At 42.6% G+C, this 14,769-nt stretch overlaps 1 protein-coding gene and 1 pseudogene across 4 annotated transcripts; both read right to left on the reverse strand.

Moving 5' to 3' along the window:
- Window positions 1–200: 200 nt before the first annotated feature.
- On the reverse strand, window positions 201–7,806 carry SPATA19 (spermatogenesis associated 19). 4 transcript variants are annotated; one of them, XM_060179636.1, is made up of 7 exons: window positions 7,649–7,806; window positions 7,430–7,486; window positions 6,595–6,687; window positions 6,352–6,443; window positions 1,857–1,934; window positions 1,498–1,573; window positions 201–370 (listed from the first exon to the last, which is right to left on the reverse strand). In XM_060179636.1, the coding sequence occupies exons 1-6, from the start codon at window positions 7,724–7,726 to the stop codon at window positions 1,507–1,509; spliced, it is 465 nt and encodes a 154-aa protein (XP_060035619.1). In that variant the 5' UTR covers window positions 7,727–7,806; the 3' UTR covers window positions 201–370; window positions 1,498–1,506. The 4 variants fall into 4 exon arrangements, with proteins under 4 accessions (XP_060035619.1, XP_007537406.1, XP_060035617.1 ...); XM_007537344.2 differs by having other exon boundaries at window positions 201–355; window positions 7,649–7,805; XM_060179634.1 differs by having other exon boundaries at window positions 201–355; window positions 1,482–1,573; window positions 7,649–7,805.
- LOC103126438 (transmembrane protein 126A-like) lies at window positions 4,340–5,692 on the reverse strand (annotated as a pseudogene).
- Window positions 7,807–14,769: the final 6,963 nt, after the last annotated feature.

Genomic DNA, 14,769 nt, shown 5'->3' on the forward strand with positions numbered 1-14,769 from the left:
CTGTTCCAAGAACACTCAGCCTGGTCTGCACCACTTGGTGTCGCCTTGGTCACCTGTCAGTCTTCCCACAGGGCTGCAAGGAGGGCATCCACAGAACTAAACCCATGAGGTGCTCAGTGCTCAGCATCGAATGAATTAATGAATGAATGAGTGAATGAATGAATGAATGAATGAATGAATGTGCATTTGCAGGAGAGAGGTGGTTAAATAGCATGTCTCTTTATTAACAGCTCAGCAGCAGACTCCAGTGCTGCCGACTGTCCCAAAAAGGGCTCACCCGCTGGGTTCTGGATGTGGTTGCTCCTCAGGTCAAGGGTGGATGGTGCTGCTCCCACACAGGCTGCTCTTCCTCAACCTGGGAGGACGTAATCTATGAGATGGAGAAGTCACAGATATGCCTACATGCTAGCTGGAGAAAAGGTGAGAGAGGAAACTCCTCCCATGCTTCCAGGCAGCTTTCGGAAGGGGGCTGGAAACTGAGGCATGGGGGCAAAAAGCAATGTTTCTGGGACAGGGGGTGGGGCATCCAGCTGAGCTCACATGTTAACCATGTACAAGGACCCAGGTTCAAGCCCCCAGTCCCCACCTGCAAGGAGGAAGCTTAATGAGCCATGAGCAATAGAGCAGGTCTAAGGTGTGTCTAGCTGTTCCCCCTCGCTATCTATATCCCCTTCCCTCTCAATTTCTGTCTTGTCAAATGAAAAATAAAAGGGAGGGTGGAATTGGCTGCTGAGATCCATGGATTCATTGTGCAGACACTAAGCCCCAGGAATAACCCTACAGTTGAAGAAAGAAGGGGGGGGAGAGAGAGAGAGAGAAAATATGGAAGTATGTCCTGTGTCCTTGGTGGAGACCAGGAACCAGTGTCTGCTCCCAACGTGTGACTTCTTTGCTTGCTTCTCACATGAAGGGTGCCAATAAGTCTTCACTCCCCCAGAAGGCCTTTTTGGACCCCATTAGTAGCCTTGATAGAGAGCCTTGTACAAAAACCGGCATATAACAGGTGCTCAATAAATGCCAGTGGTCCAGTCACAGCCCTCCCCTGAGGATGCTGGAAGACAAATGTGCCTTCATCCTTCCTTCCTCCCCAGCTGGCAGGTGCACATGGTCATTTTCTGAGCCACATGGACAGCCACTGTGAGGGCACAGTGTTCAGGCCAGGAGGCCATGTGCCCCCAAGAGCCATCCCTGATTAGAAGTATGAACTACACTCATATACACTGGCCCCTGACCCCGTTGCTTGGTAAGATTTTGGTTGGAGGGATTGGATGAAGTCAACACCCAGAGAGACAGCTGCTGACACTGGTCTCAGGGGCCACCTGAACTTGACCTTCTGGAAATGTGTGGAAGGCTCAGCAGGAGTATAAGGTGTCTATCCTCCCCCTGCACTTCCACCCCATCATTCCTGCCCATCAACCCCCACCCCACCATCAGTGCCTCTCTCCGCCATCTTACACCCCACCCCTGCAGCAGTTCCTCACCTGTCTTCTCTCTCACCTGTTGCTCTCAGCACTCAGAGAAGTAAGTTTTGCTTTGAAACTCGTTCGATGATGGATTGGTAAGTTGGGACAGACTGCAGGGGTCACAAGAAGGAGAGGGAAGAGGTGGAGGGGAGACTGCAGGACACATAGGCAGTACCACCCCAGGGCACCTTCTTGGAACATGCCCGCCAGACTTGGAGCAGGCCTTGGAAGAAACCCTCAGCACAAACAGGATCCAGGTTGGAAGAAACCCTCAGCACAAACAGGATCCAGGTTTGGCCAGGGAACTTGGCTGCAGTTAGGACTGCCCCCTCCAACCCCCCCCCCCCACCCACCCACAGAGGAATACAAACCAGCCTGTCCTTGATGGCTTACCTTCGCCTCACCTGCTCTATCCGGTCCCGCATCGCTTCCTCCCGCACCTCGCTAGGCACTTGGAAGATGCGGGTGTGGCTGTAAAACATCATCCCCAACAATGAAACCCCAGAAAAATAGCTCACCTGGGCAGTGCACCTCACCTGTTTTGTCCTGCATGTGACCCATGGTGAAGCCCAGGCCCCTACCACACTGGAGGAAACTCTGGTGTCTTTCCCTTTCCCTTTGTCTCTCTCTTTATATGGAAGAAAAAGAAAAAAAAAAAGTTCATCTGAAATGGTGAAACCCCAGCAATGACAAAAAAAAAAAGGGGAGGGAGGGCAGGTCGGGAGGTAGTGCAGCGGGTTAAGCACACATAGTGCAAAGCACAAGGACTGGAGTAAGTATCCCAGCTTGAGCCCCCCTGGCTCGAGGCCTCAGCTCCCCACCTGCAGGGGGGGTCACCTCACAAGCAGTGAAGCAGGTCTGCAGGTGTCTATCCCCCCCCCCCGTCTTCCCCTCCTTTCTCAATTTCTCTCTGTCGTATCCAACAACAATGACAGCAATAACAACAATAAGCAACAAGGGCAACAAAAGGGGAAAAAAATAGCCTCCAGGAGCAGTGGATTCACAGTGCACGCACTAAGCCCCAGCAATAACCCTGGTTGAAAAAAAAAAGTGGGGGAGGGGGGTGAATTTGTGGGTTTTTATTTTAGTCTACAGTGTCAGACTGCCAAGATTGGGCTTGAATGAATAGCGGTTCTGAACTATGAGCTTTTTCAGCTGTCCTTCATCTTACTTGTATCAAGAAACCAAAGGTTATGTGTTTTTTTTTTTACCTAACTAGCCAAGCACCTGCCCCTGAGTCACCCCAATAACCCCAGGCAGGCATAGATGGCCCTAAAGGTTAGAATACAGGAAACAGAGAGCGTGACCTATCTTTGCTCAAATCACACAGGAGCTCGTTGACCTTTTGAGATGGTGATATCTGGTCCTTTTGAATGCCTTTCAGACTTTATCGCTGTTGCATCAATTTGACTATGATTTAGGGGTACTTCTGGAAACTTCCATCACAATGAAACTGAGGGCATCTCATAGCTGCAGCTGCTGGCTTTGATTTTTTTTTCCACCCTGGTGGATTTGTCCTCCTCTCTGTGGTCCACCTCCATGCCCTTCCCAAGTCCTTATCTCCTCCTCCCGTCAAAACCCTCCAATCGAGAGACACAGCCTGTCCTAGGAGCCCCCCTTTCTGTGTCCACTGAGACACCTTCTCTGGAGGGGACTTCATTGTGGGTACTTCCGGCTTAGTTATAAAGGCAGACTTGGGATGGCTTCTAATGAAGAAATGTACCATTGAGTAGCTCTCCTTTGAGGTGGACCTGAGCTATGGAGCACAAAGGAAGATAAGATAGAATAAAAGGATTCTAGAGGAAGATGAGACTGCCTATAGCCCCTGGATATAAAAGGAAAGGGCAACAAAAAATGGGTCACAGCTTGGACCCTGGAGGTCAGATGGGGTTGACCAGGTGGCCAAGGTACTGCCCTTTGTGGAAGACCCCATACTGGCTCCCACTGAGCCAGTTCCTGCCTATTTCTGGGGTCAGTCCAAGCCAACAGCCTACCAGAAACCATCCTGGCACCTAAAACATGATCTCCAATGCTGTGTTCTCACTGAAATGCTTCACAGTTCCTCACACTCTATCCAGCTAGCTGACTCTCGTCTCCATGACATAGAGAGCTCTGTGTTATTCTTTGCCCCCCCTTCCAGAGAGCCTAGCAAACACCATGCAGCCAGTACAAGTCTGTCCATCAAAGAAAGGAGCAAACACTGATACTGCACAAGGTCAGGAGTACTCCCTGACTGTACATTTAACTAAAACTAAGAGGAGGTCCATAGGGTGGAATGGGGGGGGGGGGGCAGGCTGAGTTTACTGACTTTAAAATCTCCACAGGAAATCCGGAGTTCAACAAATTACAGAGAACTGTGATTCCTGAAGCATGGCTCCAAAGCTTCAACCTAGTCACGCTACATAGCCTAGATTTCAAAAACATGGGAAGATAATGTTCACATTCTCCAAAGCAAGGAACTGAGGGATTGATTGGCTTCTGCTGCCTCCTCAGGCAGGGCCATCAGAACCTCCTGGAGGCTGTGGTTGCATCAGTCATCAAAGAATTAAGACTATAGAGGCCTTGGAAGGTTTCCACAGAAAAACTCTTGCACAAGGAGGTCACTGGCAGGGATCACCTCTAGGCTGTTACCTTTGCTTCACGATTCTTAAGTATAAAAGTGAGTGGGGGAGATAGCATACAAAAAAAGACTCTCATGCCTGATGTTCCAAGGTCCCAGGTTCAATACCCTGTACAACCTATAAAGCAGAGCTGAGCAGTGCTCTGGTTTATGATCTCTCAAAACCCTCCTTTGTATTTCTTTCATAAATAAGATATATATATATATATATATATATATATATATAGAGAGAGAGAGAGAGAGAGAGAGAGAGATTTTGTCTACACGTTTGATTAACAATCATTGAGGTTCAGATAACTGAAGAGTTTTTCCAAGTAGTTTATATTGTCTGGACCCAAGATATGTTGCAAACATAGTCTGGAGCAAAGTGGGAAATACCATTTCTCTCAAGATGGGCTTAGAAGTTCGAAGCCAGTAATTTAAAATGTTTCCTTTCTCTGGCAGCAGGGCTGAGTTATTCCTGGCTGTTAGACCACCACTCAAAGGGAAAGCCAAGAAAACAAGATAGAGACGACCCAAAGACCAACCAGTCCGCCCCGTATTATGATGCAGCTTTCACAATTCAAATCACCTGTACACAAAGGGAAATTTATCAAAGCTTTGTAAGATACATTTGCTGTCAAAAAATGGGACCACTGTCATTGGTAAGCCAGAAGATATAGGAGTCCGTGTCATTTAGAACACGTTGAAAAAGACTATTTGCTATTAGGCTGCAGAGACCTGCATTAACTGCAACATATGTTGATCCATGTTCAAGTAGATTCCTTTCTGCTTCTGGAAGCTGGCTAATTTTTCTGGTTATAACATTGAAAATTAAGTCTTCCTGGACAGTATCATCTGGTTCATGATTTTCCATTTTCACCCTTTTGCTATCCCAGAAGTCAGTTTCAGCTAAATTTATTATTTTTTTTAAATAAGGGATTGCTGAGAGGAGGGGTTTTTTTTTAAATGAAGATGAGTAATTTGATAGATAAAAACTACATGTCCCAGAATTCCTAGTGCCAAGCAATAAAGAAAGGAAAAAGGGCCTCAACATAAGGCAAGTGACTGGACAGGAGAAGACTTGGGAGTCTGACCATTGAGTCTGGATCATAAATACCAGCAAGAGAAGCAGCAGCAGAAGCAGCAACACAAGACAAGCAGAAGATTGTAAGTGAGGGTAGGAGGGGGTAGCAATTATCAAGGACCTTTCTTTCCTGATTGTCATTGTCTCTAACTTAAAGCAGTAAAAAAAAAAAAAAAAAAATCTCACTTTGTACAATTAATATATTTGTTAGTTTTATAGAAGCCCCTAAAAATTAACAGCCTTGAATTAGTGATTGCTATACTAACATGGGCAAAAACCCCAAATTAATGGGGGGAACATGAGTATTTGAAACCTTTTTTCAAAAGCTGGTACCACTGGAAAGGACAAGGCAAGAAAACAGAATCTCCTGAAACAAAAAAGGCATTTCTTATGAAGTCTTTTGCCCTGGATAGAGGAGAAAACAGTGGTGGTAATACAGGCACAAAAAGAGAAAGTCAAATACAGAAAGGAAAGGGGATATTTTCCAGTGTCCCTACAGTTTGAGCCCACACTTTCCAGATTGGGAACAGAGACACCCCATCTCCACCCCCACCCCCAAGGAACATCAATCCCAGGAGACAATGGCAGAGGGAAGAGTCCACTTCTGGCTCAGCAAACTCAGTCTTGAGTCTCAACATTTAGATTGCTTTGTGCCCTACAGGCAGTCAGGCAGATGGGGGTGGGGGTGGGGGTGGTAGGGTGGGCTAGGGGAGCTAACAAAGTCACCTTGATGTAGAGCACGAATTCTAGCCTCAGGCTCTGAGAAACCTCCACTCACCTCAACTGCAGATGAGGGCTTTAGCTTTTGCATTTTAAGAGCTTATTTTCTCTTAGCTTGAGTGCAGCCACCTCTGAACGAGTCAAGTGCAAAAGTAAAAGAAGTCTGAAATTTATTCAGAAGCATTTAAGGAAACGGTGAATAAGCCCAGTTTTCCAAGCCCTGGAGTCATTTCAAAATTTAGGAGTGACCTGAGCTGACAAGAAAGCAACAATATTCTCTTAAGAGCCTGCAGGAAGGCTGAACTTTTTCTCAGCTCTGGGATCTGGTTTCTATGGAGAGTAGTAGCTGCAGGTTTGTGTTGCCCAAAGATCTTGGTTTTGTCTTCTCAGCACGCGCGCGCGCACGCGTGTATACACACACACACACACACACACACACACACACACACACACACACACCCTCTACTCAGGACATGTTTTACCTCCATCTTATGAACTGGATTCTTGTTCTCTCCTCCAGAACCTCTTGACTTTGGTTTGATAGCAAGCCAGACTTTGAAAGATGGTGCTTTATCTAGGAAATCCAGCGAGGGTTCAGAAATTACTGCCCAGTAGGACAAACTCTGGACCCCCTCACCCAGAACCCTTTGTGATAGCTCACCTCCCCTCCCACCCACCCCCCTTCCAATTCATTCCCAGGATGATTGCCTCAAGGTGTCAATTACCACATCTCTGGTCACGTGTATATCTTGGCCATGGGTGGGAGGACCATCAGTGGACATCTTCTCCTTTATGTCCTGGGAGGCCTCTTCTTCAGTCTGAAAGGATGGTAGTTTCCCTCTGAAAGGGTCACTCTTCATCTGACCCCTCAGTGAACTCTCTTCTTCTGCCCTTTTCTTCTCTCCATAAAAACACACACGCTGTGTGTCCACACAAGCACACTATACCTCACAGCAAAGGAAGCTCATCTGCTACTCTCTTTCTGAAGGGATTCCAAGGTCTCTCTAAGAGCCTAGCCCTGGTTCTCTGAGACCCCCACAGCCTGCAGCAAAACCCTTCATCTAAGGTGCTTGAAAAGCAGGATCAGGGCTAGTGGTGAATCCAACACATCTTTCATAAGCACACAAGTCACAACTTCTTCTAAGAGATTCAGGGAATCAGACAAAACTCTAAGCAATTTGGCAATGAGCCTGAGTTTCCCAGTTCTATGAAGAAGGAATTCTAAATCATCCCCATCCCTGGCCAATCAATTCTCTCAAATTTAGTTGCCCTGAGTCAGAAGAAAACACACTCACTTTTTCATTCTTTTCTTGTCTCTCTCTCTCTCTCCCCCTCTCTCTCTTTCTTTTCTTTTCTTCCACAATATTTTTTTCCAGTTTATTGGGAATGGTGGTTAATGGCTTACAGTACACTTGTTGACACACAAGTACAGTCTCTCAACCCCCACAACAGTTGTCTACAAGATACTCACTCACCCCAATTTAGGTCCTTTCCCACCATCATGACCCAGAACATGGCCCGCCCCTCTCCTTTTCCAGAGTCCTTTGCTTTGGTACTCACTTTTTTCAACCAATGCTGTACTACAGACAGAGCCTCACTTTCCACAACTTCAATTTCCTGCAACAAATTGGTAAGTTGAGGCTCTCAGGAAACCTATCTCCCCAGTCCTCCACCCCCAATTCTTCCTCAGAGTCCTGTGCTGGAAGATATCTGGAAGAGGCAGAGCAGTAGGTCCTGAAAAAAGAAAGCAATTCCTCTTGACTGCCACCAAGAACTTACAGAACTGGTTTTTGGTGGGAAGGGGAGCCCCACCCCTTTCCGGGCGAGAATGTACACAATCCATGTTGTGATGATCATCTTTGGACTTAGGTCAGATCTCTTTCTTGGCTCCCTCCTTCCATGGAGGCTGCCTGAGAAATCCTGTGGAACCAGGAGGTCACTGAAGGGAGGTGGTACCTGATTGGCTGGTCACTAGTGATGTAACAATGAGCTCCCTTTGTCTCCAGGACCACAGCAGGGTTGAAAAGGAGAGGTCAGTACCACACCAGAGCTAAGGACTCTGGGGAAAGAAGGAAAGGTGTAGAGCAGTGTTGGGGTCCTGGTGTATGATGGTAGGAAAGGACCCAGGTTTGAGGGAAGGAGAGTATCTTGCAGAGAGTATTTTGCAGAAACCTATCACAGGAACATGAAAAAGTATACCCACAAGCCAACAATTGTACTGTAAATCATTAGCCTCCCCACCCACCCAATAAAATGAGAAGAGATGAGAGGAGAGGAAAAGAGAGATAGGAGGGGATGGGAGAGGAGAGGAGAGAGAAGAGAAGGGGAGAAGGGGAAGATCAGGGGAGGTGGGAGGAAGGGGAGGGGCAAGGAAGGAAAGGAAAGAAAAGAAAGGGGAGAAGAAAGAGAGAGGAGAGAGAAGAGAGAGAGAGAAAGAGAGAGAGAGAGAGGAGAGTTTAGCTGAGGAAGTCCTGACCATCATAGCTCAGAAATGGAGATATGGAGGAGTGGGGGGCATAAAGGTGAGGATGAAGAATAGACACAGTGAGCCTGAGGAAGACACAACAAAGAAAATACCCAAATCAGAAATAGAAATTCTAGGAGGCTGGTCACCCCTTCTTGAACAAAGCTGAAGCAGACATTTTATAAACAAATGTGACTGAATGAACTAAGCCTTCTGAGACAGTCATTTAAACAATGCTGCAGGTAGCTTTTTTTCATATTCTGACACAGAGGGAAGGATACAGCTTATCCTGTCTAAAAAAATAAATAATAAATAAGGAGAGAGGAACAAAATTTTTAACATGAACATTTTCACTGAGGGACATTCATACTCTCTCCTCCTGGTCCCCCAACCACATTGATAATAAATATTAGAGAAGAAAAATACTAATTAAGGAGGGTAGGAGAGATACTATAAGTATGCAAAAAGATAAAACGCCGTTCATACCTAAGGCTCCAGGTTCAATCACCTGCACCACCAGAAGTCAGAGCTGAGCAGGGTTCTAGTGTCTATCTTTATGTCTATCTTTCTCTTTCTCATTAAAGGAAAGAAAAATGTGTTTTAAAAAATAAGGGAAGTAGGAGGCAAAGCAGATACACACCCAATTGAGTACACACATTATAATGCTCAAGAGCCTGGGATAATACTAGTTGGCCACACTCTTAATCCTTTCCATATGTTGCTTAATTAAATTTGCAAGTATTTAGAGGAGGACTAAACTGGGACCTCACCATATGCACAATATTACAGGTTCTGGGTCAAGTCTTTTATTTATTCTGAAAGAAAGAATGAGGGAGAGAGAAATGGAGACTAACTAGTTTTCTCTGATGCCATGACACTCTATGTGGTGACAGACCTCACATCTAAATTACATGCTCAGAGGGGCTGAGTTGAAGCACATTCCATTGTGTGTGCATGTTACCATGTGCAAGGACCCAGGTTCAAGCCCCTGATCACACCTGCAGGGGTGAAGCTTTACAAGTGATGAAACAGGGCTACAGAGAGGACTATTTCTCTCTCTCTCTCTCTCATCTAGCTATCTCTTCTCCTTCCTGTTTCTCTCTGTCTCTATCAAGTAAATAAAATATTTTAAAGGAAATAAAACGATTAAAAATTAAAAATGGGCTGAGTGGTGGTGCACCTGGTTGAGTGTACATATTACAATGCACAAGGACAAGGACCTGGGTTCAAGCCCCTGATCCCCACCTACAAAGGGAAAGCTTTGTGAGTGGTGAAGCAGTGCTGCAGGTGTCTCTCTGTCTCTCTCCCTCGCTATCAACCCCTTCTCTTTCGATTTCTGACTGTCTATCCAATAAATATAAATAAATAAATAAATAAATAAATAAAATGATTAAAAATTAATGAATAAATGAAAATAAATTACATGCACAGCAAAGCACTCACCCTACCAGGTAAACTGTCTTCCAACCCCAGGTGTGTTAGTATTTTGTTCAGAATTTTATATCTATATTTTTAGTTGATATTGATCTATACTTTTTGTTTTTATTTGCCTTGTTTTGGTAATACTGGCCTCATGGAATAAATGGAACTATGTCTCATCTCTTCTATGCTTTGAAAAAAATTACACAAACTAGGTAACCATTTCTCTTTAAATATTTGGTTTGTACTTACTTTTCAAGAACTGTCAAACTTTTTTCAAAAGAAACTGCCACATTCCCAACAGCAACATATGAAGGTTCTAGTTTCTCAATATTCACATGACAGTTGTTTATCACTTTTTAATTAAGGACACTGTTGTTGGTATGTAGAAGTACACTGTTGGTTTTAATTTGCATTTTCCTGCTAGTGTAGAATGTTTTTAGGACTAGGGAGGTAGCCTAATGGTTATCCAAAAAGTCTTTTTCGTGCTTGAAGGACCAAATGCCCCAGGTTCAATCCCTAGCATCACTATAAGCCAGAGCTGTTCAGAGTTCTGGTTAAAAAGTCATGGGCCTCTTGGAATATACCTAAAGTAGACCTACTAGCTATTTCCAAACTGGAGGCACCAAATCATCATCTGCAATATTCCAGCCTTTAGGTTCATGACTAGTCAACAGTTTGTTCTGCTTTATATCTTAACTCTTTTTCAGCCACCAAGTTTCAGATACTACCATGTTGCCAACCTAACTTCCCAGGGCAGACAACCCCACCAATATGTCCTGGAGCCCCGCCTCCCTAGAGCCCTTCTCCACTAGGGAAAAAGAGAGCGACTGTCTGGAAGACTAGATGGAACTGCCAACACCCATGTTCAGTGGGGAAGCAGTTCCACCTTCTATACCCCACAATGATCCTAGGTCCATATTCCTAGAGGGATAAAGAATAGGGAAGTTATCAAGGAAAAGGATGGGATATGGAGTTCTGGGGGTGGGAACTGTGTGGAATTATACCCCTTTTATCCTATGATATTGTCAATATTTCCATTTTATAAATAATTTTTTAAAGGCCAACTCTGACACCATCTCCCCAGAAAATACCTTTGGCCTATCTACATGTTAGCTGTCGGGCTCAAGCAAAAATTAACAAAATCACGGGCCCCTTAGAATATACCTAAAATAGAACTACTAGCTTTTTCCAAAATGGAGACCCCAAATCTCATCTGCTATGCCTTTAGGTTTCTGATTATTTAACAATTTGTCCTGCTTCATATCTTAAGTCTTTTTCAGTCACCAAGTTGTAGATGCTCCCATGATGCCAGCCTGACTCCCCTGAGCAGATGACCTTACCAGTGTACCCTGGACACCCACCTCTCTAGATCCCTGCCCCACTAGGGAAAGAGAGACAGGCTGGGGGTATGGATTGCCCTGCCAATACCCATATAAAGAGGAGAAGCTATTACAGAAGCCAGACCTTCCACCTTCTGCACCCCATAATGATCCTGGGTCCATACTCTTAGGGGGGTTCTGGTGGTGGGAATTGTACCCCTCTTATCCTATGGTCTTGTCAATATATTTTTTTAATTTTACGAATAAATTTTTTTAAAAATTTAAATAACTCAGATAGATAGATGGTAGACAGATAAAGATTTATCAATGTTTTTACTAGCTATATATATTAGTTATTATAATAAATATTCAAGGTTTTTTTCCCCCCTTTGGATAGAGACAGAGAGGCAGAGAGAGAGTAAAAGAGAGACTACAGCATCAAAACTTCCTTCAGTGCATTGGGGGCTAGGCTCAAACCTGGGTCAGGCACATGGCAAAGTAGGGCACTAACCAAAGGAGCTATTTTGCTGGTCCTCATCATATAATCTGAATGCATGTCTTCCATCAAACTTGTCTTTTTGCTTTCTTAGTTAACATGTTTCCCTTTTAATTTTTAAGAAAAGGCTTTCACTACTAATGGTCAAATTTAATATTCTATATTCATGTTTTTCTATATAGTATCTTAGAATTCCAAAGTCAGAAGGATTTATTGTTGTTGTTTTCCTCCAGAAGTTTTATAACTTTAATTTCCAAGTTTGGGTTTACAATCCATGTTGAGGGATGTGTGTGTGTATGTGTGCATGTGATGAGTAGAAATCTGAGCCTTTTTTTGCATATAAATATATAATTATGAAAGTTGAGAAGACTATCATTTTCACCCTCTGAATTGCCTTGGCACCTGTGTTGAAATTCAGCTGACCTTAAGATGTTTGTCTCTGTCTCTTGGTTTTGCTCCACTGAGCAAAACCTGTATGTTTGGTTTACCCTTAAACCAAAATCACATGGTCTGAAAAATTATAGCTTTATAGTACATTTTCAGATCTGGTTATGTAAATTCTTTTTATCTACGAAAGTTTTCAGAACATTCTCTGTTCTTTCAATTTTCCTATAAATTTTACAATTATCTTGCCAATATCAAAAAACAACAAGAAAATCCTGCTGCAATTTTGATAGGAATTCACTTGAAAGTATAGATCAATTTCATTTAACATGTGTGATTATTTTTATTTGTTTTTAGCATAATACTAGTCATATTCTGTTTTTTGTTCATTTATTTTACCAGGGGACTGCTCGTCTCTGGCTTTTGGTGGTACGGGTATTGAACCTAGGACTTTGGAGCTTCAGGAATGAGTCTCTTCATAACCATTATGCTATCTCCCCCACCCTAGTCTTAGTATTTCTCTAGAACCTTTTTGGTGTCTGTAGAATCAGAGGTAGTTATCCTCTTTCAATAATGACTTTGGTAATTTTTGTTTTCTTTCTTTTTTCCTGCTCTTTCTAGCTAATCGCTTATTTTGTCTAGGGTTTTTGTTTGTTATTGTCAACTTTTCCATTCTCTTCTGGCTTTTAGAGTCTGAGTGGAGAAGTCTGCTGATAGTCTTATGGGTTTTCCCCTATATGTGACTTTTTGATTTTCTCTTGCAGCCTTTTTTTAACCTTACTTCTTTCCATTGTAACTATGATGTGTCTTGGTGTCTTCAGGTCTAGGTTGATTCTGATTTGGACTCTCTGGACCTCTTGAATATTAATGCCCTTTCTGTTGTTTAGGGCTGAGAAGTTTTCCTCTATTATTTCCTTTAGGATTCTTTCTTCCCCTTCCTCTCTTCCTCTGGTAGGCCAATTATGCAAAAGTTACTTCGTTTGAGATCATCCCATATATCTCTGTTGTTGTTTTCAGTATCTCAATCTCTTTTTTAGCTCTTTTATCTCCTTCTTAATTTTCTCTAGCTCATCCTTTGTCTGGCTAATTAATTCTGTTTTCTGCTTCTGTTAATCTGCTTTCCCTTCCCTCACCTTCCTTCTTCAGTTCAGTTATTATTATTTTTTAGCTTGTTCTGCTAGTTGTCCTTTCAGCTTTCAATTCTCTAATTACCTCAATATAGCTAATATTTTCCTTAAGGGTCTCGTCTGTTGTTTCCCTATTTCTGATAGCCTTTTCCTCAATGGCTGTCCTCATTTCTGTGATTAATAGTTTAATCATTGTTGGATATCTTCCTTATGCTTCTGGCTTACTTGGAATTTTTTCTGGGCTTCTGTCCTGATTCATTGCCATAGTTGATTTAGTTGCTTTCGATTTGACCATATCTCTTATTGGTATGTCTTGTATTTTTGCTCCTTAGCTATTTACACTCAGTTGTTGTGCTGAGTGAGGAAAGGCCCCAGTAAACCAAGGGCCTCTTACAACTGAGGTCTCCAACCTCAGAGAATACAACAATAATAACAAAAGTGATGAGTGGTACAGCTCACCAAAGCTTATTAGCTATAGAAACTCTCCCCACCAAAAACAGAGCAACCAAGAGTAAAAGCAAAACAGCAATAATAGCAGAAAAAATATAAAGCAAGAACAGACAATTACAAAAATCCACTATTGAGCATAAATTTAAGAGACTGTGAGAAGGAAGAGAAAGATAAAGGGAGAGATAATTAAACAAAGAAGAACCTTTCTATGTCAGAATTTCTATACAGTACAGCTCACAAATAAACACAATTGTATACAGAAGATATAGGAGCAAAAGCTTAGATTTTTTTAAAACAGAGAGAAGAAAAGAGAGGAAAGGGAAAAAAAAGACAAAATAAAACAAACAAAAAACATACAAACAAACAAAAAAAAATCCACTACTACCACAAAAGAGAGAACAACCAATTATCAGTAAATTCGGTGCACTACCAACAAAGGCTAATTTTGGTCAAAGTAATAAGAAAGAGAAATAAAATAACAGCAATGCCAAAGCAAACAAACTTGCAAAAAATATGAAAGTGAAAATTTAAAAAAGAGAAAAGGGGGGGAGTATCTAACAACCAGTCTGCAGTTTATGCTATTCCAGCACCTTCCCCCTTTCCTAAACAATTACAAATAGCAACAAAACCTGAAAAGCTAAAAGGAGGGGAAACAAGAAAGCTAGAGTGATAGCCTCCCACTGCCCCAGGAGAGACAGATGATTGATCAAGGAAGTTAACCAATAAGAGAGAGTTCCAACCTTCTTGAGAAGAGAAATAGGAAAAAAGAAAGAAAAGAAAAGAAAAAAGAAAAGAAAGAAAAGACAAGAAGAGAAAAGAAAAGAAAAGAAAAGAAAAGAAAGGAAAAGAAAAGAAAAGAAAAGAAAAGAAAAGAAAAGAAAAGAAAAGAAAAGAAAAGAAAAGAAAAGAAAAGAAAAGAAAAGAAAAGAAAAACACCTCCTTCTTTTGATTCCCCGCTGAGCTGGGAATCTTGAGAATGAGGTCCTCTCAGCAGGGTAGCTTTAGTTGAGAGCATAGCTTTGGTTGTGTTATATACTGTCTGCCTTTATACTCATTCAATTCAACATGTTCTGATTTCCTTTTAACTTACTATGTTATATTTAACCCAGGGGGGTTATTTGTTTTGTTTTTAGAAAGCTATACTCATTTTCAAATAGTTAGAAGGCTCAGAGCTACTTCACCTTTTGACCCTTTATTTTAATTATTTTAAAATAATTAAATTTGTCTATAACTTGTTC

The sequence above is a fragment of the Erinaceus europaeus genome, chromosome 20, assembly GCF_950295315.1.
Source record: "Erinaceus europaeus chromosome 20, mEriEur2.1, whole genome shotgun sequence".
In the NCBI taxonomy this organism is placed as follows: Eukaryota; Metazoa; Chordata; class Mammalia; order Eulipotyphla; family Erinaceidae; genus Erinaceus; species Erinaceus europaeus.